At 60.8% G+C, this 23,162-nt stretch overlaps 3 protein-coding genes across 6 annotated transcripts; 2 read left to right on the top strand and 1 right to left on the bottom strand.

Moving 5' to 3' along the window:
- The first annotated feature begins 556 nt into the window (after positions 1–556).
- On the top strand, positions 557–7,476 carry PNPO (pyridoxamine 5'-phosphate oxidase). The gene is made up of 7 exons (XM_033079277.2): positions 557–663; positions 1,488–1,612; positions 2,394–2,493; positions 3,877–3,930; positions 4,818–4,946; positions 6,599–6,669; positions 6,741–7,476. Exons 1-7 carry the CDS (start codon positions 619–621, stop codon positions 6,904–6,906), a joined length of 690 nt encoding a protein of 229 aa, XP_032935168.1. The 5' UTR covers positions 557–618; the 3' UTR covers positions 6,907–7,476.
- Positions 7,477–9,259: 1,783 nt separating this feature from the next.
- On the bottom strand, positions 9,260–9,559 carry PRR15L (proline rich 15 like). Its single transcript, XM_033078698.1, has one exon. It carries the CDS (start codon positions 9,557–9,559, stop codon positions 9,260–9,262), a length of 300 nt encoding a protein of 99 aa, XP_032934589.1.
- A 2,531-nt stretch (positions 9,560–12,090) lies between these two features.
- CDK5RAP3 (CDK5 regulatory subunit associated protein 3) lies at positions 12,091–22,044 on the top strand. Of its 4 annotated transcripts, none has more exons than XM_033079279.1 (16): positions 12,091–12,136; positions 12,401–12,458; positions 13,106–13,237; positions 13,619–13,719; positions 14,066–14,114; positions 14,845–15,023; positions 16,248–16,384; positions 17,494–17,638; positions 17,731–17,811; positions 18,188–18,253; positions 18,413–18,478; positions 18,556–18,631; positions 19,347–19,435; positions 20,178–20,383; positions 21,617–21,788; positions 21,859–22,044. In XM_033079279.1, exons 1-16 carry the CDS (start codon positions 12,131–12,133, stop codon positions 21,922–21,924), a joined length of 1,629 nt encoding a protein of 542 aa, XP_032935170.1. In that variant the 5' UTR covers positions 12,091–12,130; the 3' UTR covers positions 21,925–22,044. The 4 variants fall into 4 exon arrangements, with proteins under 4 accessions (XP_032935170.1, XP_032935173.1, XP_032935174.1 ...); XM_033079281.1 differs by having other exon boundaries at positions 12,102–12,136; positions 12,413–12,458; XM_033079282.1 differs by lacking the exon at positions 18,188–18,253.
- The last annotated feature ends 1,118 nt before the right edge of the window (positions 22,045–23,162 follow it).

A 23,162-nucleotide genomic window follows, 5' to 3' on the forward strand; every position in this document is an offset into this window, starting at 1 on the left:
CAGGCTCTTTTTCTTTCTCTTTTTTTTTTTTTTTGGGAATGTTGTGGGTGCAGCAGGGTGGGAAAAGTGGGAATGCCCAAAATTGAGGGAATTTGGGGGGGTTTTTTTTGGAATAAAACAGGAAATTTGCAGGAAATTTGGTGCTGGTTGTGCTGTGAGCTGCTGGGTTTGTCCCCAAATTCCTGTCCCTTGTCACAGCATCCCAAATGTCCCATTGCCTTCTCTGTCCCCAAATCCCCGTCCTTTGTCACAGCATCCCAAATGTCCCATCCCCGCCATCCCAATGTCCCCAAATCCCTGTCCTACCATGTCCCAGCCCCTTGTCACCACCTCCCCATCCCACCTATCCCATTCCCACTGTCCCCAAATTCACGTGTCCCTTTTTGTCCCCCCTTCTTGTCCCCACCGAGGTCGCTGCCCCTTTAAGAGCCCCCCCACACCCATTCCTACCCCGACTCCACTTCCGGGTCTTTTAGCCCCGCCCCTTCCCTCTCCTCCAATGAGCTCCCAGCTCTCCCAGAGGCGCGCGCGCTTCGCCGCTCCCTATTGGCTGGCGCGGAGGAGGCGTGGCCGCGCTTGGCCCCGCCCCCGGCATGGTGGGGGCTCCGCTGGGCCGCGATGGAGTTGGGGGCGCTGCGCAAGAGCTACCGGGGGGACACCGAGGTGGGGCGGGGGGACCGCGGGGACCCGGGGGGTCCTGGCACCGGGGGGAGTCCCCAGGGTGTCCCCAAGGCTTGGGGAACCCTCCCCTTTCCTCGTGGGTGCCACCCCCAGCCGGGGTGACCTCCCACGCAGCGTGTCCCCAAGGCTCGGGGATCAGGGTGACACCCCCAGGATGTCCCCAAGGCTCTGGGACCGCCCCAAGAATGTCCCCAAGGCTCGGGGACCAGGGTGACACCCCCAGGATGTCCCCAAGGCTCGGGGATCCCCCCCAAGCCAGGGTGACCCTCCCAGCATGTCCCCAAGGCTCGGGGATCAGGGTGACATCCCCCCAGAATGTCCCCAAGGCTCGGGGATCAGGGTGACATTCCCAGGATGTCCCCAAGGCTCTGGGACCCCGCCAGGATGTCCCCAAGGCTCGGGGGTCAGGGTGACACCCCCAGGATGTCCCCAAGGCTCGGGGACCCCTCCCCAACCAAGGTGACCCCCCACGATGTCCCCAAAGCTCAGGGACCCCGCCCAGAATGTCCCCAAAGCTCGGGGATCAGGGTGACATTCCCAGGATGTCCCAAGGCTCTGGGACCAGAGTGACCCCCCCCCCAGAATGTCCCCAATGCTCGGGGATCAGGGTGACACCCCCAGGATGTCCCCAAAGCTCGGGGACCAGGGTGACCACCCCCAGAATGTCCCCAAGGCTTGGGGACCCCCCCCCACCTCCCCCCTGCTGCCCCTCCCGTGCCCTCGAGCACGGTGCCACCCCCGCAGTGTCCCCAGATCCCCCCTGACAGTGTCCCCCCATGTCCCCCCGGTGTCCCCGGTGTCCCCAGGCGTTCGAGGAGCGGCACCTGGTGTCCCTTGACCCCATCGAGCAGTTCCGAGCCTGGTTCCAGGAGGCGCTCGAGTGTCCGGGCATCGGAGAGGTCAACGCCATGTGCCTGGCCACCTGCACCAGGTGACACGGGGACACGGGGAGACATGGGGGACACCAGGGTGACACGGGAGGTGACATGGGGGTGACACAGGAGTGACACTGGGGGAACATGGGGGGGATACAAGGGTGACACGGAGGTGACAGCGGGGTGGCAGTGTGCCCTGTCCTCACCCCGTGTCCCCATACAGGGACGGGAGGTGACACAGCAGTGGCACAGGGGTGGCAGAGGGTGACACTGGGGTGACACAAGGGTGGCAAGGGTGGCAGTGTCCCCACGCAGGGACGGGAGCTGACCCAGGGGTGACACAGAGATGACAGGGGGTGACATGGGGTGACAGGGGTGGCTGTGTGCCCATCCTCACCCCTGTCCCTGCAGCGACGGGAGGTGACCCGGGGATGACACAGGGGTGGCAGGGTGTGACAGGGGTGGCATTGTCCCCATCCTCACCCCTGTCCCCACAGGGACGGGAGGTGACACAAGGGATGACACTGGGGTAACAGGGGGGTGGCAGGGGGTGACGGGGGTGACACCAGGGTGACACAGGGGTGGCATTGTCCCCGTCCTCACCCGTGTCCCCGCAGGGACGGGAGGTGACACAGGGGGTGACACTGGGGTAACAGGGGGGTGGCAGGGGGTGACGGGGGTGACACCAGGGTGACACAGGGGTGGCATTGTCCCCGTCCTCACCCGTGTCCCCGCAGGGACGGGAGGTGACACAGGGGTGACACTGGGGTAACAGGGGGGTGACACCAGGGTGACACAGGGGTGGCATTGTCCCCATCCTCACCCGTGTCCCCGCAGGGACGGGCGGCCCTCGGCCCGCATGGTGCTGCTCAAGGGCTTCGGGCAGGACGGGTTCCGCTTCTTCACCAACTACGAGAGCAGGAAGGGCCGGGAGCTGGTGAGGGCTGGGGGAGCCCTAATCAATCATCATCAATCACCATCAATCCTGAGAAATCCCGATCGGTCATGATCAATCACGATCAATTCTGATCAATACCAATCAATCCTGATCAATCGCAATCAATCCTGAGAAATCACGATCAGTCACGATCAATCACAATCCATCCTGATCAATACCGATCAATCCTGATCAATCGCAATCAATCCCGAGAAATTCTGATCAATCATGATCAATTCTGATCAATACCAATCAATCCTGATCAATCGCAATCAATCCTGAGAAATCCCGATCAATCACGATCAATCTTGAGAAATCCCGATCAGTCCCAATCAATTCTGATCAATCCTGATCAATCCCCATCAATCCTGATCAATCCCGATCAATCCTGATCAATCCCGATCAATCCCGATCAGTCACGATCAATCACAGTCAATCCTGATCAATCCCAATCAATCCTGATCAATCACAATGAATCCTGATCAATCCCGATCAGTCACGATCAATCGCGATCAATCCTGATCAATCGCGAGAAATTCCGATCAATCCTGATGAGTCACGGTCAATCTTGATGAGTCATGATCAATCCTGATCAATCCCGATCAGTCACGATCAATCACAATCAATCCTGATCAATCACAATCAATCCCGATAAATAAATCCCGATATATCCCGATAAATCCCGAATTCCTGGAGCTGGGGAGGGCTGGAGGCAAATCCCGATAAATCCCGATAAATTCCCGATAAATAAATCCCGATAAATAAATCCCGATAAATTCCCGATAAATCCCACTGAATAAATCCCGATAAATCCCGAATTCCTGGAGCTGGGGAGGGGAGGGAAATCCCAATAAATCCCGATAAATCCCGATAAATAATTCCCGATAAATCCTGGTAAATCGTGGATCCCTTGGAGCTGAGGGGGGCTGGAGGCAAATCCCGATAAATCCCGAATTCCTGGATCTTGGAGGGAAAATCCCCATAAATCCCAAATTCCTGAAGCTGAAGGGAGGGAGGGAAATCCCAATAAATCCCGATAAATCCCAATAAATCCCGATAAATCCCAATAGATCCCGATAAATTCCTGGATCTTGGAGGGAAAACCCCCATAAATCCCGAATTCCTGGAGCTGGGGGGGCTGGAGGCAGATCCCAATAAATCCCAATAAATTCCCGATAAATCCCAATAAATAAATCCTGATAAATCCCCATAAATCCCAAATTCCTGGAGCTGGGGAGGGGGGCTGGAGGCAGATCTCGATAAATCCCGATAAATTCCCGATAAATCCCGATTAAATCCCGATAAATTCCCGATAAATCCCGATAAATCGCGATAAATCCCGAATTCCCGGAGCCCACAGCCCCCTCCTCCTCTTCCCTCCAGGATTCCAACCCCTTCGCTTCCCTCGTTTTCTACTGGGAGCCGCTCTGCCGCCAGGTGAGGAGGGGTCCCCGCGATTTTGGGGGGGATTTGGGGTGGAAAATCTGGGATGAAAATTTTGGGGTGGAAAAGGCAGGGAATGGGTGCGATCCTGGTGATTTTTGGGGTGGAACAGGCAGGGAATGGGTTCGGTCCTGGTGATTTTTGGGGTGGAAAGGCAGGGAATGGGTTCAGTGCTGGTGATTTTTGGGGTGGAACAGGCAGGGAATGGGTTCAGAGTGATCCTGGTGATTTTTGGGGTGGAACAGGCAGGGAATGGGTTCAGAGTGATCCTGGTGATTTTTGGGGTGGAACAGGCAGGGAATGGGTTCGGTCCTGGCGATTTTTGGGGTGGAAAGGCAGGGAATGGGTTCGGCCCTGGTGATTTTTGGGGTGGGAAAGGTAGGGAATGGATTCGGTTGGGTGCGATCCTGGCGATTTTTGGAGTGGAACAGGCAGGGAATGGGTTCGGTCCTGGCGATTTTTGGGGTGGAACAGGCAGGGAATGGGTTCAGAGCGATCCTGGTGATTTTTGGGGTGGAACAGGCAGGGAATGGGTTCGGCCCTGGTGATTTTTGGGGTGGAACAGGCAGGGAATGGGTTCGGTCCTGGCGATTTTTGGGGTGGAAAGGCAGGGAATGGGTTCGGCCCTGGTGATTTTTGGGGTGGAACAGGCAGGGAATGGGTTCGGCCCTGGCGATTTTTGGGGTGGAACAGGCAGGGAATGGGTTCGGTCCTGGTGAGTTTTGGGATGGAAAAGGCAGGGAATGGGTTCAGAGCGATCCTGGTGATTTTTGGGGTGGAACAGGCAGGGAATGGGTTCGGTTCGGTGCGATCCTGGCGATTTTTGGGGTGGAACAGGCAAGGAATGGGGCTGGCACCGAGCTGTGGCTGCCCCGGGCCAGGTGCGCATCGAGGGCTCGGTGAAGCGGCTGCCGGAGGAGGAGTCCGAGCGCTATTTCCACTCCCGCCCCAGGGGCAGCCAGATCGGGGCTCTGGCCAGCAGGCAGAGCTCCGTCATCCCCGACCGGGAGGTGAGCGGGGCCCGGGGCGGCCGGGGAAACCCCGAGCGCCGTCCTTGTTCCTTTTGGGATCCATGGAATTCCTGTTCCCTCTGGGATCCATGGAATTCCTGCTCCCTGTTCTCTTTGGGATCGATGGAATCCCTGCTCCCTGTTCCCTTTGGGATCCATGGAATTCCTGTTCCCTTTGGGATCCGTGGAATCCCTGTTCCCTCTGGGATCGATGGAATCCCTGCTCCCTGCTCCCTCTGGGATCCATGGAATCCCTGCTCTCTGTTCCCTTTGGGATCGATGGAATCCCCGTTCCCTCTGGGATCCATGGAATCCCTGCTCCCTGCTCCCTCTGGGATCCATGGAATCCCTGCTCCCTGTTCCCTTTGGGATCCATGGAATCCCTGCTCCCTCTGGGATCCATGGAATTCCTGCTCACTCTGGGATCCATGGAATCCCTGCTCCCTGTTCCCTCTGATATCCATGGAATCCCTGCTCCCTGTTCTCTTTGGGATCCATGGAATTCCTGTTCCCTTTGGGATCGATGGAATCCCTGCTCCCTGTTCTCTTTGGGATCCATGGAATCCCTGCCCGCCCTCCCCTTTGGGATCATCCTTTAGAAATCCCTCCTCACCCTCCCTGTTCCCTTTGGGATCAGCCTTTAGGAACCCCCCTCCTGTTCCCATTCCCTTTGGGATCAGCCTTTAGGAACTCACCTTCACCCTCCCCTTTCCAGTTCCCTTTGGGATCAGTCTTTGGGAATCCCTGCTCATCCTCCTGTTCCCTTTGGGATCAGCACTCACCCCATTCCTATTCCTTTTGGGATCATCCTTTAGAAATCCCTGATCACTCTCCCCATTCCCTTTGGGATCGATGGAATCCCTGATCACCCTCCCATTCCCTTTGGGATCAGCCTCTGGCAACCCCCTCCCGTCCCCATTCACTTTGGGATAAACTTTTAGGAACCCCCCCTCACCCTCCCATTCCCTTTGGGATCCCTTTGGGATGAGGGATGGAATCCCCAATCACTCTCCCCGTTCCCATTCCCTTTGAGATCAGGTTTTGGGAATCCCTGCTCATCCTGTTCCCTTTGGGATCAGGGTTGGAATCCCCTCTCACTCTCCCCATTCCCTTTGGGATCAGCTTTTGGGAATCCCTGCTCACCCTCCCATTCCCATTCCCTTTGGGATCAGTGATGGAATCCCCTCTCACCCTCCCCATTCCCTTTGGGATCATCCTTTAGAAATCCCTTCTCACCCTCCCATTCCCTTTGGGATCCCTTTGGGATGAGGGATGGAATTCCCAATCACTCTCCCCGTTCCCGTTCCCTTTGGGATCGATGGAATCCCTGCTCACCCTCCCATTCCCTTTGGGATCATCCTTTAGAAATCCCTGCTCACCCTCCCATTCCCTTTGGGATCATCCTTCGGGACCCCCCTCACCCTCCCATTCCCATTCCCGTTCCCATTCCCTTTGGGATCATCCTTCGGGACCCCCCTCACCCTCCCATTCCCATTCCCGTTCCCATTCCCATTCCCATTCCCGTTCCCATTCCCTTTGGGATCATCCTTTGGGACCCCCCTCACCCTCCCATTCCCATTCCCATTCCCATTCCCATTCCCTTTGGGATCATCCTTCGGGACCCCCCTCACTCTCCCTTCCCCACCCCGCAGTACCTGAGACAGAAAAACGCGGAGCTGGAGGAGCGGTACCGAGACACGACCGTGCCCAGACCGCACTATTGGTGAGCTGATCCCCCAAAAAAACCCCCAAAAAAACCCCAAAAACCCCCCTGACCCCCCCTGCCCCTCCCAGGGGCGCGTACATCGTGGAGCCGGAGGTGCTGGAGTTCTGGCAGGGCCAAACGAACCGGCTGCACGACCGGATCGTGTTCCGGCGCCTGCGGGACCGCGAGGAGCCGCTCGGGGCCATGACCCACCGGGGACACGGCGACTGGGTCTACGAGCGCTTCTCACCCTGACAATGTCCCCTGGAATGTCCCCGGAAATGTCCCCGGTGTCGCGGCCACCCCGCCCTGTCCCTTGTCGTGTGCTGGGAGATGCCCTCAGCTCGGTGTGTCCCCAAATCGGGCTGCGAGCGCTGGCGGGGGTTAATTAATCGTGTTAATGATTGTGCAGGAGGTGCTGTGACCCCCTTGATGTCCCTGTCCCCTGTCGCTGTCCCTGTCCCTGTCCCTGTCCCTGTCCCTGTCCGCAATCGTGTGCTGGGAAATGGGTTCAGAGCTTCCCTCATCCTTGGAGTGTCCCCAAATGCATCTCCTGGTGGTTAATTAATCGTGTTAATGATTGTGCAGGAGGTGCTGTGACCCCCGTGATGTCGCTGTCCCTGTCCCTGTCCCTGTCCGGCCGCTGCCACCTCTCTCTCTCTCTCCACGTTTTACCTGGAATCCTGGAATGTGCTCGATTCCCGATTCATTGTTATTTAATTAACTTAAATCGTGTCTGCCCTGTCCCAGAGCCGTGAGATCCCAACCCTCACCCCGTCCCCTCCTCCAGCTGCTTGGACAAAAATAAATCTGGATTTCTGCGGAGGTGCCAAGGCTCTGGGTTAATATCGGGTTAATTATTTACCCGGGCAGGGCCGGGCTCACCCGGGGCAACCGGAGCTGCCGGGAATCCCGGCCCTGAGTGAAACCAATCCCTAAAATCCGCCCCGGTTCCGTGTTTGCTGTCCTGGGGACACAAAGGGGGGGGGTTCCCGTCCTGGGGGGGCTCAGGCCAGCCTCGAGTGTCCCCTTGTCCAGAGGGTCAGGGGGTGCTCCGGCCAGCCCCGAGTGTCCCCTTGTCCAGGGGGTCACAGAGGGCTCTGTCCAGTCCCGAGTGTCCCCTTGTCCAGGGGGTCAGGAATGGCTCTGTCCAGCCCCGAGTGTCCCCTTGTCCAGGGGGTCAGGAATGGCTCTGGTCACCCCGAGTGTCCCCTTGTCCAGGGGGTCAGGAATGGCTCTGGTCACCCCGAGTGTCCCCTTGTCCAGGGGGTCAGGAATGGCTCTGGTCACCCCGAGTGTCCCCTTGTCCAGGGGGTCAGGAATGGCTCTGGTCACCCCGAGTGTCCCCTTGTCCAGGGGGTCAGGAATGGCTCTGGTCACCCCGAGTGTCCCCTTGTCCAGGGGGTCAGGAATGGCTCTGGTCACCCCGAGTGTCCCCTTGTCCAGGGGGTCAGGAATGGCTCTGGTCACCCCGAGTGTCCCCTTGTCCAGAGGGTCAGGAATGGCTCTGTCCAGCCCCGAGTGTCCCCTTGTCCAGAGGGTCAGGAATGGCTTTGTCCAGCCCCGAGTGTCCCCTTGTCCAGGGAGGGCTCCAGGCTCTGTCCAGTCCCGAGTGTCCCCTTGTCCAGGGGGTCACAGAGGGCTCTGTCCAGCCCCGAGTGTCCCCTTGTCCAGGGGGTCAGGAATGGCTCAGGCCAGCCCCGAGTGTCCCTCGGGGTCAGGAATTACCCGCGATGACTCCCAGAGAGATCCCAGAGGGATCCAGATTTTTCCCACCCTTCCCTGCCGGATTTCGGGATCCGCGGGGCTCTCCCGGAGCTGCCTCCGCTCCCAGCTCGGTTTATTAACCACAGTTAATTAGCAGCAAGCACCAGGAGCCTCGGGGGGAGCTCCCCAGCGATTCCCTGCGGAATTCGGCTCCTCCTGGGAGCGCTCCGAGGTCCCCACGGGGATGGATTTGTCCCCGCAGGGTCCTTCCCTCGGGACAGGAAAGTGTCGCATCCCCTCTCGGAGGTGACTCGGGATTGAGGCACAAAAAGTGACCAAAAAGTGATGGGAGGAGGGGATTGGGGCACAAAAAGTGAACCAAAATTACTGGAGGAGGGGATTAAGGCACAAAAAGTGACCAAAAAGTGACAGGAGGAGGGGATTGAGGCACAAAAAGTGATGGGAGGAGGGGATTGAGACATAAAAAGTGACAGGAGGAGGGGATTGAGGCACAAAAAGTGACCAAAAGTGATGGGAGGAGGGGATTGAGGCACAAAAAGTGACCAAAAAGTGATGGGAGGAGGGGATTGAGGCACAAAAAGTGACGGGAGGAGGGGATTGGGGCACAAAAAGTGAGCAAAAAGTGATGGAAGGAGGGGATTGGGACACAAAAAGTGACGGGAGGAGGGGATTTGGACACAAAAAGTGACCAAAATGACAGGAGGAAGGGGTTGGGACTGCGCTGGGACAGAGCCAGGCGGGCCGTGGGGGGAGTGTCCTCATCCCAGTACGAACCAGTCAGCGCTGGGGAGCGGCAGGGACGGGGATCACCGGCCCCGGGGTCAGTCCTGCGAGCTCCGGGATTATCCCCCAGATAAATTCCACCCTGAGTTCGCCGGGCTCACTTCTCCTCCAGCTCTCCGGCCCCGCACAGGTTGGGATGCTCGGCCAGCGTCGCCCTCACTTTCTTCTTCTCCTTGAAACGGCCGGAATGCGAAACCTTGACGTGTTTGCCCTTGGTGTTCTTATCCACGATCTTCTCCAAGCGGGCGGCGTAGCCGGGGGTCCCCTCCGGTCCCGTCCCCTCCGCGCTGTCCCCTCCCGGTGCCCCGTGCCCGTCGGGGCTCTCGTACAGCACCGTGGGCGCTGCCTGGCGCTTCCTCAGGAACGTCAGCTTCCACCAGCCGTGCCCGTCGGCCATCCTGGAAGGCGATTTGGGAATGTTGATCCCTCCTGGAATTCTCTGGACCCTCCCGGGGTTGGAGGAGGAAGGCGGCGATTCCTCCCCGCCATGGGATGCTCGTGGTGGGATGGATGCAGGGGGTGGATGTTCGGCGGGTCGGGAATTCCCGAGGAAAGCCGGGAAAAGGCTCTGGCAGCGCAGGGAGCTCTGCCCTTATCAGCCACGTGTAGCGGCCGGGCAGGGAGGGAGAGCGCTGAGCAAACAGGAACAGGAACTGGGGCGCAGGTGGCACCGGGGAGGTGGCACCGGGGGGTCCCCACCTGCCCGGCCCGGGCTCGGGGCTCTCCTGTCCCCGGTGGGACCGGCCGGGAGCGCTGCGGGGGCTTGGGAAGGTCCCGGGGAGGCTCCGGAGCCGAGCGTGGCTCCGGGGCAGGAACCGAGGGAAGGCGGATCCCGAGCCTCGGGCACGGAGGGGATTCCCGAGGCGCTGATGCCATCCCGAGATCCAGCACAGCTCCGTGTCCCCATCCCTGTCCCCACCCGTGTCCCCAGTGGCGCTCAGCCACCAGCGACCCCTCCTCGATGTTTTGTGGGGGGATAAAAAAAATCCCCTTTTCCCTCTGGGACATGGGGACAAGGACACAGAGATTGCGGTCACCACCCCGCTGGTGGCCCCTGTGTCCCCAGTGCCACAGACAGGTGGGACCATCCCTGGCGGTGTCCCCAGAGTGTCCCCAAGGTCCCCACATCCCATCCCGGTACCTGCTCCTGCCTCCTCCGGTGGTCCCGGGGGTGTCCCGAGAGTGTCCCGGGGGTGTCTCAGGTGTCCTGGGGATGTCCCGGGGATGTCCCGGGGGTGTCCCGGGGTTATCCCGGGGTGTCCCGGGGGGGCAGCGCGGGCAGGTGCCGCTCACCTGTCGCTGTCCCGGTGTTCCCGTCAAGGTGAACCCGTTCCCAAACCCCTCCCGCCGGAGCGAACTGCGGGGCCGGGCCGGGCGGTGCTGAATATTCATGACAGGGAGCGGTGCCAGCCCCGGGCGGGTGGCCCTGGGTGGCCTCGGGTGGCTCTAGGTGGCCCTAGGTGGCTGTCACCGCCGCGGACCGGCCGTGACAACGCCCCGGGCGCGGTGGCCTCGGGGGTCGGGCACCGGGGACGGAGGAATTGCGGCACCGTGTCCCCACGGTGGGGACACCCCAGCCCCGCCGGGACACGGGGACACCGCGGGACCCTCGCGGGGGGATGGAGCTGCTCCCCCCGAGTGGATCCAGGGGGATGATCCCGAGGGATCCTGGCTCTGTAGGGGATTGTCGGTGCCTGAGGGATCTGGGATCTGCTCCAGGATCCCTCCCAAGGGATTGGGGTTCCTTTTGGGGTGGCTGCTGAGGGTTCCAGGGGGATCCTGGGTCTGTCCAGTGGTGTCTGAGGGTCCTGGGATCTGCTCTGGGATCCCAGCAGGATCCTGGCTCTGTGCTGGGATCTGGGATCTGCTCTGGGAGCACCTGGAGTTCCCCGAGGGATCTGGGATCTGCTCTGGGAGCACCTGAAGTTCCCCGAGGGATCTGGGGTCTGCTCCAGGACCCCTCCCAGGGGTCCCCAAGGGATTTGGGTTCCTTTTGGGGTGGCGGCTGAGCGTCCCAGAGGGATCCTGGCTCTGTGCTGGGAGCACCAGGTGGTTCCCAAGGAATCTGGGATCTGCTCTGGGAGCACCTGGAGTTCCCGGAGGGATCTGGGATCTACTCTGGGGGATGCTGGGGATCCCTGAGGGATCGGGGGGGATCCGGGGATCCCCGCAGGGCCGGGATCTGGTTGGAACCTCCGGGGAGCCCCGCGGGACGGCCGGGGGGGAATCCCGGGATCCTGGCTCGGTGCTGCGGCACCTTGGGGCCGGGTCTGAGACCAGGACTGCGACTAAGGCGGAATTGGGATCAGGACCGGGACTGGGACCCGTTTTGGAACCGGGACCGGGATTGGGATTGGTACCCGGTGTAGAACCGAAATCGGGACCGGGATTGGGACCAGGTTTAGAACCAGAACTGAGATTTGTACCCGGTTTAGAACCGGGATTGGGATTGGGAGCGGGATTGGAACCTGGTTTAGAACCGGGACCAGGACCGGGATTGGGACCCGGTTTAGAACCAGGATCGGGACCGGGACCGGGATTGGGACCAGGTTTAGAACCGGGATCGGAACTGGGACCATGATCGGGATTCGGTCCGGTTTTGGAACCGGGACCGGAATTGGTACCCGGTTTAGAACCGAGATCGGGAGCGGAATGGGGACCAGGATTGGTACCCGGTTTAGAATCAGGACCAGGACCGGTATTGGGACCCGGTTTAGAACCAGGATCGGGACCAGGACCGGAATTGGGACCCCCCAAACTCCCACCGCTCGCTCCCATTGGTCCATTCTGACCCCGCCCTTTTCTCCCTTAGCCAATCGGAATGCCGGCACGTGGCGCTGCCTCCGCACCGCCGCCATCTGATTGGTTAGAGGGCAGGAGCGCGTTTTGATTGGCCGAGGCGCGGGCGCTGAGGCAGGTGATTGGCTGGGGTGGGAAAGGCGGAAGTGGAGAGGCGGGGACGGAAAAGATGCAGGTGGGGAACGGGACCGGGACCGGGACCGGGATCGGGGAAGGGACAGGGACAGGGATCGGGACCGGGACCGGGAATGGGACCGGGGAAGGGACAGGGACAGGGATCGGAACCGGGACCGGGATCAGGGAAGGGTCCTGGAGCGAGGACAGCCCAGGCCTGGCGCTGGAGCGGAGGGTCCCAGCCCCGCTCCGCTCCCGGTGCCGGTCCCGGTGCCGGTCCCGGTAGCGGCAGCCCCGCTCCTACCGTGTCCTTGTCCTCCCCCAGGTCGCTCCCCAGGACTACCAGAATGTTCCCATCGACATCCAGACCAGCAAACTCATGGGTACGGGAACGAGTCCCCGGGTCTGGCCTCTCCCGGCTCCCCTTTCCCTCCAAACCGGGGAATGAACCGGGATTTATCCCGGTTATCCCATCCCCCTTTCCCTCCAAACCGGGGAATGAACCGGGATTTATCCCGATTATCCCAATCCCCCTTTCCCTCCAAACCGGGAAAGAACCGGGATTTATCCCGATTATCCCAATCCCCCTTTCCCTCCAAACCGGGAAAGAACCGGGATTTATCCCGGTTATCCCATCCCCCTTTCCCTCCAAACCGGGGAAGAATTCGGGAATTTATTCCCGTATTTGACCCCCTCCCTTCTCATCCAGCTGGCGGGAAATCCGGGAATTCCAAATCCCTCCTTTTCCCACCAGAACTGGGAATTCCTCCCAGGGTTTTGGAAAAGACTCGGGAATTCTTCCCAGTGTTTGTCCCCCATGTCCCCAGATCCAGGGGGTGTCCCCAGCCAATGTCCCTCTGCTGTGCCCGTGTCCCCATAGCTCAGGGATGTTCCCAGCCCAGGTCCCTGTGTCCCTGTCCCCATGTCCCTGTCCCCGACTGGCTGTCCCTGTCCCCATGTCCCCATGTCCCCGTGTCCCCAGACTGGCTGTCCCATGTCCCCATGTCCCCATGTCCCTGTCCTGTCCCAGACTGGCTGCAGGACCGGCGGCACTGCGGCCGGCGCTGGCAGGCTCAGGTGCAGCAGGTGCGGGAGCGGATCCAGGCGGCCCTGCAGGACATGCCCGAGCACCCCGAGATCCGAGAGCTGCTCCAGGGCTCCTGTGAGCGGGACTGGGGTGTGGGGATTGGGGTTTGGGGATTTGGGAATGGATTTCCCACCCCCCGGAAAGTCGGGATTTGGGGTAGAGGGATCACACCTGAGATTTGTTCACCAAGGGGTGGTGGCAGCTCAAGAACCCCCCAAAACCTCCTGGGCATCCCCTAAAACCTCACAGAGATCCCCTAAAACCCCCCAGGGACCTTCAAAACTCTCCTGGGGATATCCCTTAAAGCCTTCTGGGATCCCCTAAACCCCCCAGGGATCCCCAAAACTCCTGGGGACCCCCTAAAACCCCCCAGGAAGCCCCGAGAACCTCTCAGGGATCCCCCAAACCCCCCGGGGTCCCCCAGCCCCTCCTGTGACCCCGCTGCTGCTCCCCCAGTCCTGCACTACTTCCACTGCCTGCGCATCGTGGAGATCCTCAAGGGCACCGAGGCCTCCACCAAGAACCTCTTTGGGCGCTACTCCTCACAGAGGATGAAGGTGGGAGCGCCCTCCTCTTCCTCCTTCCCTTCCCTTCCCTTCCCTTCCCTTCCCTTCCCTTCCCTTCCCTTCCCTTCCCTTCCCTTCCCTTCCCTTCCCTTCCCTTCCCTTCCCTTCCCTTCCCTTCCCTTCCCTTCCCTTCCCTTCCCTTCCCTTCCCTTCCCTTCCCTTCCCTTCCCTTCCCTTCCCTTCCCTTCCCTTCCCTTCCCTTCCCTTCCCTTCCCTTCCCCCTCTTCATCCTCTTTCTCTTTTTCCTCCTCTTTCTTTTCATCCTCCTCTTTCTCTTCCTTCTCCTCTTCCTCTTCTTCCTCCTCTTCCTCCTCCTGACCCTGTTGTTGGTCCCCAGGACTGGCAGGAGATCGTGTCCCTCTACGAGAAGGAGAACGCTTACCTGGGTGAGGGGGGAGTGGGAATGGGAATAATGGGAAATGGGAAATGGGAATGAGATGGGAATGGGATTGGGAAATGGGGAATAGGGATGGGAATGGCAATGGGAATGGGAATTCTCTGAGGTGTCCCAAAGAACCGCCTGGGTGGGTGAATTAATTTCCCAGACTGGAATGGGACAGGATTTAAAATGGAATTCAGTTCCCAAACTGGAATGGGGCAGGATTTAAAATGGAATTCAGTTCCCAAACTGGAATGGGACAGGATTTAAAGTGGGATTCAGTTCCCAAACTGGAATGGGACAGGATTTAAAGTGGAATTCAGTTCCCAGACTGGGATGGGACAGGATTTAAAGTGGAATTCATTCCCCAACTGGGATGGGACAGGATTTAAAGTGGAATTCAGTTCCCAAACTGGAATGGGACAGGATTTAAAATGGAATTCAGTTCCCAAACTGCTGGGACAGGATTTAAAGTGGAATTCATTCCCCAAACTGGGATGGGACAGGATTTAAAGTGGAATTCATTCCCAAACTGGAATGGGACAGGATTTAAAGTGGAATTCATTCCCAAACTGGGATGGGACAGGATTTAAAGCCCAAGGTTTATGGGAACACCAGATCCCAGTGGGATGAGCCCCCTGGGGTGCCTGTGATGCCTGGGACCCCCTGAGCCCCCTGGGGTGCCTGGGACCCCGGGGTGACCCCCTGAGCCCCGGGGTGACCCTGCTGTCCCCCAGCCGAGCTGTGCAGCCTGCTGAGCCGCAGTGTCAGCTACGAGGCGCCGGCGCTGCGGCGGCAGCTGGCCCGGGGGCTGCAGGCCCAGCAGGAGCTGGCGCGGCGCGAGGACGAGTGCCAGGTCAGGGCCAGCGAGCTCCGGGAGCGCTACCTGGGATCCTGCCGGCAGTACGGCATCGCCGTGAGTGCCGGGGGTGGGACGGGGTGGGGGAAACTAAAATGGGGATGGGATGGGGATGGGAGAGATGGGATGGAGATGGGATGGGACGGGATGGGATCAATGGGATGGGATGGGATGGGATGGGGATGGGATGGGATGGGATCAATGGGATGGGATGGGATGGGATGGGATCAATGGGATGGGATGGGATGGAATGGGATGGGATCAATGGGATGGGATGGGATGGGATGGGATGGGATGGGATGGGATCAATGGGATGGGATGGGATGGGATGGGATGGGAGAGCCAAAAATGGGACTGGGAGAGCTGGAATGGGGATGGGAGAGATGGAATGGGGATGGGAGAGATGGAATGAGACTGGGCTGGGGGTGGGAGAGCTGGGATGGGGATGGGAGAGCCTAAAATGGGACTGGGAGAGCTGGAATGGGGATGGGAAAGATGGAATGGGGGTGGGAGAGATGGAATGGGACTGGGAGAGATGGAATGAGACTGGGCTGGGGATGGGAGAGCCCAAAATGGGGATGGGATGGGGGTGGGAGAGCTGGAATGGGGATGGGATGAGGATGGGGATGGGATGGGATGGGATCAAAGGGATGGGATCAATGGGATGGCATGGGATGAGATGGGAGAGCCAAAAATGGGACTGGGAGAGCTGGAATGGGGATGGGATGGGGATGGGAGAGATGGAATGGGGGTGGGAGAGATGGAATGAGACTGGGATGGGGGTGGGAGAGCCAAAAATGGGGATGGGAGAGTTGGAATGGGACTGGGAGAGATGGAATGGGACTGGGAGAGATGGAATGGGGATGGGAGAGATGGGATGGGGATGGGAGAGCCTAAAATGGGGATGGGATGGGAGAGATGGAATGGGGATGGGAAAGATGGAATGGGGATGGGATGAGGATGGGGATGGGAGAGCCTAAAATGGGGATGGGAGAGATGGAGTGGGGATGGGATGGGATGGGATGGGATGGGATGGGATGGGATGGGATGGGATCAATGGGATGGGATGGGATGGGATCAATGGGATGGCGTGGGATGAGATGGGAGAGCCAAAAATGGGACTGGGAGAGACTAAAATGGGGATGGGAGAGATGGAATGGGGATGGGAGAGCCCCAAAATAGCCCCAAACAGATCCCAAAGCAGACCCCCGAGGGGTCACACTGGGACCAGTGTCCCCAAGTGTCCCAGGGTGTCCCCAGGTGTCCCCTCGGTGTCCCCAGGGCGAGGACGTGCGCCAGGAGCTGCTGGCTCAGGTGCAGGCGCTGCCGTCGCTGCTGTCCCGCGTTGGGGACAGCGCCAGCGCCCTCGGGGACGCCATCGAGCTGTACCAGGCCAGCGTGGCCTTCGTGTGTGACAGGTGGGGACAGCCCCACGGCCCTGGCACCAAAACTGTCCCAAAACCGCCCCAAGCCATCCCTCACCTCCCCTGAAACAGCCCCGGCTCCCCCAGAGCAACCCCAAAACAGCTCCTGGTGTCTCCAAACCGCCGGTGCTGGGGATGCTGAGGTGTCCCCATACCCGATGTCCCCATGCCCGATGTCACCCATCCCTGGTGACACCCCTGTGCCCGATGTCACCGTGCCCAATGTCCCTGTGCACCTCCGATGTCCCCGTCCCCGTCAATGTCCCCACACACCCCCGATGTCCCCATGCCCGATGTTCCCATGCCCCCGCTGTCACCGTGCCCGCTGATGTCGCCATCCATCCCCAATGTCCCCGTGTCCCCACTGTCCCCATCCATTCCTGATGTCCCCATGCCCACTCTCCCCATCCATTCCTGATGATGTCCGCATCCCTGCTGTCCCCATGCCCTCTGTCCCATCCCCGCTGTCCCCATCCATTCCCGATGATGTCCCCATCCCTGATGTCCCCGTGCCCGCTGATGTCCCCATCCATTCCTGATGTCCCCATCCCTGATGTCCCCATCCCCGCTGTCCCCATCCCTGATGTCCCCATCCATTCCCGATGATGTCCCCATCCCTGATGTCCCCGTGCCCGCTGTCCCCATCCCTGATGTCCCCATCCATCGCTGATGTCGCCATCCATTCCTGATGTCCCCATCCCCGCTGTCCCCGTGCCCGCTGCCCTCATCCCCGCTGTCCCCATCCCTCCCCGCTGTCCCCCTCCCCGCTGTCCCCATCCATCCCTGCTGTCCCCATCCCCGCTGTTGTCCCCATCCCCGCTGTCCCCATCCCCGCTGTCCCCATCCCTGATGTCCCCATCCCCGCTGTCCCCATCCCTTCTGTCCCAATCCCTGCTGTCCCCATCCCTGATGTCCCCATCCCTTCTGTCCCCATCCCCGATGTCCCCATCCCTGATGTCCCCATCCATCCCCGCTGTCCCCATCCCCGCTGTCCCCATCCCTCATGTCCCCATCCCCGCTGTCCCTATCCCCGCTGTCCCCATCCCCTCTGTCCCCATCCCCGCTGTCCCCACCCCTGATGTCCCGTCCCTCCCGTGTGGCAGTCCCGGCGCGGCGGTGCTGCCGCTGCTGCGGCTCGTTGCTGTGCACGGGAACTGCTCAGTGTTCCGCTGGCGCACGGGCCGGGAGCCGCGGCTGCTGCAGCGCCCGGAGCTGCGCCAGGCACCGGAGCCGCCCCCCGAGGACACGGTGGGTCCACGGGGGAGGGGACACGCGGGGACACCGGGTGGCCCTGCTGGGCTGTTTGGCTCATGGGGGGGGTTGGGGCTCGTTTCCCGCAGATCGATTGGGGCGATTTCCCCGAGGAGCCGCCCCGGGGCGGGGACATCGACTGGGGCATCACGGTGGAGCCCAGTCCGCAGGTGGGTGACATCCCCGGTGTGCCCGTGTCCCCAGATCCCCCTGGGTCACCCTTTGTACGTCAGGGGGACAATGGTGTCAACTGGGGTGATGTCCCTGTGTCACCCTGTGTCACTCCTTGTACCTCAGGGGGACGATGGCATCAACTGGAGTAATGTCCCTGTGTCCCCAAATCCCCCCTGTGTCACCCTGTGTCCCCCTGTGTCACTCCTTGTACCTCAAGGGGACAATGGCATCAACTGGAGTAATGTCCCCATGTCCCCAAATCCTCCATGTGTCACCCTTTGTACCTCAAGGGGACAATGGCATCAACTGGGGTGATGTCCCTGTGTCCCCAAATCCTGCCTATATCATTTTTTGTCACCTTTTGTCCCTCAGGGGGACGATGGCATCGATTGGGGCGATGGAGAGAAGGGGACAGTCACAGCAGAGCCCAGTCCTCAGGTGGGTGACATCCCCGGCATGTCCCTGTGTCCCCAAATCCTCCCTGTGTCACCTTTTGTACCTCAGGGGGATGGTGGCATTGACTGGGGCAATGTTCCTGTGTCCCCAAGTCCCCCTTTTGTCATCTCATGTCACCTTTTGTCACCTTTTGTCCCTCAGGGGGACGATGGCATCGATTGGGGCGATGGAGAGAAGGGGACAATCACAGCAGAGCCCAGTCCCCAGGTTTGTGACACCCCCAGGGTGTCCCCGTGTCCCCAAATCCCCCCTGATGTCACCCAGTGCCACCCTTTGCTCCTCAGGGGGACGATGGCATCGACTGGGGCGATGGAGGGGGACAGGAGGGGACAATCACCGTGCTGGAGGCTGGCACTGAGGGTGAGCAGGGCTGGGGGGATCCCAAATTTCCACTTCCCAGAGCCCCTGGACACCCCAGAGGGGTTTGGGGTGGGGCAGACCGTGGGGTTGGGGTGCTGGGCAGAGTTTTTTGGGTGCTGGGCAGGATTTTTGGGTGCTGGGCAGGATTTTTGGGTGCTGGGCAGGATTTTTGGGTGCTGGGCAGGGATTTTTGGGTGCCCTGGGGTGATGCTGAGCTGAAGTTTGGGGTCCCATCCCTTTCATCCTCCAGTACCCCTGGACACCCCAGAGGGATTTGGGGTGGGATTTTGGGTGCTGGGTAGAGTTCTTTGGGTGCTGGGCAGGGTTTTTGGGTGCTGGGCAGGATTTTTGGGTGCTGGGCAGGGATTTTGGGTTCTGACCAGGATTTTTGGGTGCTGGGCAGGGATTTTGGGTGCCAGGCAGAGATTTTGGGCTCTGACCAGGATTTTTGGGTGCTAATCAGGATTTTTGGACTCTGACCAGGATTTTTGGGTGCTAATCAGGATTTTTGGACTCTGACCAGGATTTTTGGGTGCTAATCAGGATTTTTGGACTCTGACCAGGATTTTTGAGTGCTGGGCAGGGTTTTGGGCTCTGACCAAGGCTTTTTGGGCTCTGACCAGGATTTTTAGGCTCTGCCCAGAGCTTTTTTGGGTACCCTGGGGTGACACTGAGCTGCCTTTGGGTGTCCCACCCCCTGTCCTGTCCCCCCCAGCCCCCGAGGACGTGGCCCGCGGCTCGGACGCGCTGACCCTGCTGGAGAACGCCGAGACTCGGAACCAATTCCTGGACGAGCTGATGGAGGTGACCACCAGGGGGACAGAATGGCCACCAGGGGGACGGGGTGGCCACCAGGGTGACGGAGTGGCCACCAGGGTGACGGAATGGCCACCAGGGGGATGGAACAGCCACCAGGAGGACGGGGTGGCCACCAGGGGGACGGAATGGCCACCAGGGGGATGGAGTGGCCACCAGGAGGATGGAGTGGCCACCAGGAGGACATAATGGCCACCAAGGGGACGCAGGTGGCCACCAGGGTGACGGAGTGGCCACCAGGAGGACATAATGGCCACCAAGGGGACGCAGGTGGCCACCAGGGTGACGGAGTGGCCACCAGGAGGATGGAGTGGCCACCAGGGGGATGGGGTAGCCACTAGGGGGACAGAATGGCCACCAGAGGGACAGAATGGCCACCAGAGGGACGGAGTGGCCACCAGGAGGATGGAGTGGCCACCAGGAGGATGGAGTGGCCACCAGGGGGATGGAATGGCCACCAGGGGGTTGGAGTGGCCACCAGGGTGACGGAGTGACCACCAGGGGGACGGGAGTGGCCACCAGGAGGACGGAGTGGCCACCAGGGGGACGGGAGTGGCCACCAGGGGGACGGAGTGGCCACCAGGAGGATGAAGTGGCCACCAGGAGGATGGAATGGCCACCAGGAGGATGGAATGGCCACCAGGGTGACGGAGTGGCCACCAGGGGGGACAAGGTGGCCCTGGCCCTGCACTGAGGTGGCCCTGGCGGTGACCCTGCCCTGTCCCCGCAGCTGGAGCTGTTCCTGGCGCAGCGGCTGCTGGAGATGGAGGACGAGGCCGATGTGGTGGCCATGAGCCAGCTGCAGCTGGCCCCGGCCGTGCTGCAGGGCCAGAGCAGCGAGCGGCTGCGGGCCCAGCTGGCCACGGTGCGGGAGCTGCTGGCCCAGCTCTGCTCCCCCAGCGTGCAGCACCTGTGCATGATCCTCGCCTCGCCCAGGTGCCCCAAACTGAGCCAAAACAGCTCTGAAAAACACCTAAACCAGCTCCTAAAATAGCCTTGGAATAGCCCTAAAACAGCCCTAAAATTACCCTGAAATAACCCTAAAACAGCCTTAAAATAACCCTTGAATAGCCCTAGAATAGCCCTAAAATTACCCTGAAATAACCCTAAAACAGCCTTAAAATAACCCTTGAATAGCCCTAGAATAGCCCTAAAATGACCCTAAAATAACCCTGGAATAGCCCCAAAATAATCCTAGAATAGCCCTAAAACAGCCCTAAAACGACCCTAAAATAGCCCCAAAATAACCCTAAAATAACCCTAAAATAACCCCAAAATGACCCTAAAATAACCCTAAAATAGCCCCAAAATAACCCTGAAATAAACCTAGAATAGCCCTAAACCAGCCCTTAAATAACCATAAAATAATCCTAAAACAGCCCTGAAATAATCCTGGAATAGCCCTAAAACAGCCCTAAAATGACCCCAAAACAGCCCCTAAAATAACCCTAAAATAGCCCTAAAAGACCCCAGCTGTCCCCATGCCACACAGTGTCACCAGGTGACCCCAGGCCACGCAGAGGTGACTCAGGTGACCCCATGCCATGCAGTGTGACCCCTGATGTCCCCACACTATTCAGTGTGGCCCCGCTGTCCCCACTGTCCCCATGTCACACAGTGTGACCCCACTGTCCCCACACCATCAGTGTGTCCCTGCTGTCCCTGCTGTCCCCGCTGTCCCTGTGTCACACAGTGTGTCCCCGTTGTCCCCTCTGTCCCCGTTGTCCCCACGCACTGTGACCCCGCTGTCCCTGCTGTCCCCGTGTCACACAGTGTGTCCCCACTGTCCCCGCTGTCCCCGTGTCACGCACTGTGACCCCGCTGTCCCCACTGTCCCCGTGTCACACAGTGTCACCCTGCTGTCCCCACGCACTGTGACCACACTGTCCCCGCTATCCCCACGCCGTGTGACCATGCTGTCCCCGCTGTCCCCATGTCACACAGTGTCACCCCGCGGTCCCCACGCTGTGTGACCCTGCTGTCCCTGCTGTCCCCATGTCCCACACTGTGACCCCGCTGTCCCCGTGTCCCACGCTGTCCCCATGTCCCACACTGTGACCCCGCTGTCCCCGCTGTCCCCATGTCACACAGTGTCACCTCGCTGTCCCCGCTGTCCCCACGCCGTGTGTCCCCGCTGTCCCCGTGTCCCACGCTGTCCCCATGTCGCAGGTACGTGGAGCGGGTGTCGGCGCTGCTGCGGCAGAAGCTGCTCCAGGCCGAGCTGCTGGTGGCCAAGAGGGACGCGCTGGCCCAGCAGCGGCGCCGGGCGCTGGCCGAGCAGGCGGCGCTGGAGCCCAAACTGCAGCAGCTGCAGGACAGCACCAAGGAGCTCCAGAAACTGGTGAGGGACCCCAAAAAATCCCCCAGACCCCCGTGGTGCCCCCCAAACTCTGACCCCGGTGTCGTTGCAGATCGAGGCCGACATCTCCAAACGCTACGGGGGACGCCCGGTGAACCTGATGGGGATCAACGTGTGACACCCCAAAGGGACAGAGAGGGTCCCCAAGGGGGTCCTGCCCCTCCCAGACCCCCTGCCCGGCCCTGGGGGGCTGCTGGGTTTGGGGGTGTTGGTGAATAAACACAAATTGTGTCTCAAATCGGGCTGGGTTTGAGGTGGGGGAGAGGAGACGTGTGTGACCGAACAGGGATGGGGACAGGGACAGGGGATGGGGACCCATTCTGGCGGGCTATTGGTTGATATCGCGATAGACCCCGCCTCTCGAGATGTCACAGCCGCTCTGCTGTGGGACCGGCTGTCCCATCCCTGTCCCTGTCGCTGTCACCCAGGGGTGTCCCGCACCGTGTCGCTGTCGCAACCTCGTCGCCGCAGCGGCCCCGGTCCAGCCCGAGCACCCCGGGGGACAACGACCTGCACGCGGTCACCCGCCCGCGGTGTCCCCGCGTGGGCAGCGGCGGCGGAGCTGGCCCGGATCCTGCGGGACCGAACGGAGCGGGGCGGGGGGGGGGGGGGGGCGGGACCCCGGTCGCGTGCTGGTCGCGTGCCAGTCGCGTGGCGGTCGCGTGCCGGTCGCGTGCCAGTCGCGTGGCAGTCGCGTGGCGGTCGCGTGGCGGGCGCGTGCCGGTCGCGTGCCGGTCGCGTGGCAGTCGCGTGGCAGTCGCGTGCGGGTCGCGTGCCGGTCGCGTGCGGGTCGCGTGCGGGTCGCGTGCCGGTCGCGTGCGGGTCGCGTGCCGGTCGCGTGCCGGTCGCGTGCCGGTCGCGTGCGGGTCGCGTGCCGGTCGCGTGCGGGTCGCGTGCCGGTCGCGTGCCGGTCGCGTGGCAGTCGCGTGCGGGTCGCGTGGCGGTCGCGTGGCAGTCGCGTGGCGGTCGCGTGCCGGTCGCGTGTGGGTCGCGTGGCAGTCGCGTGCGGGTCGCGTGCCGGTCGCGTGCCGGTCGCGTGCCGGTCGCGTGCCGGTCGCGTGGCAGTCGCGTGCGGGTCGCGTGGCAGTCGCGTGGCGGTCGCGTGGCGGTCGCGTGCCGGTCGCGAGATTTTTTCACGCGAGTTTTTTTCCACGCGTGTTTTTTCCACGCGAGATTTTTCCACGCGTGTTTTTTCCACGCGAGATTTTTCCACGCGTGTTTTTTCCACGCGTGTATTTTCCACGCGTGTTTTTTCCACGCGTGTTTTTCCACGCGAGTTTTTTCCACGCGTGTTTTTTCCACGCGTGTTTTTTCCACGCGAGATTTTTCCACGCGTGTTTTTTCCACGCGAGTTTT

The sequence above is a fragment of the Catharus ustulatus genome, chromosome 23, assembly GCF_009819885.2.
Source record: "Catharus ustulatus isolate bCatUst1 chromosome 23, bCatUst1.pri.v2, whole genome shotgun sequence".
NCBI classification, from domain to species: Eukaryota; Metazoa; Chordata; class Aves; order Passeriformes; family Turdidae; genus Catharus; species Catharus ustulatus.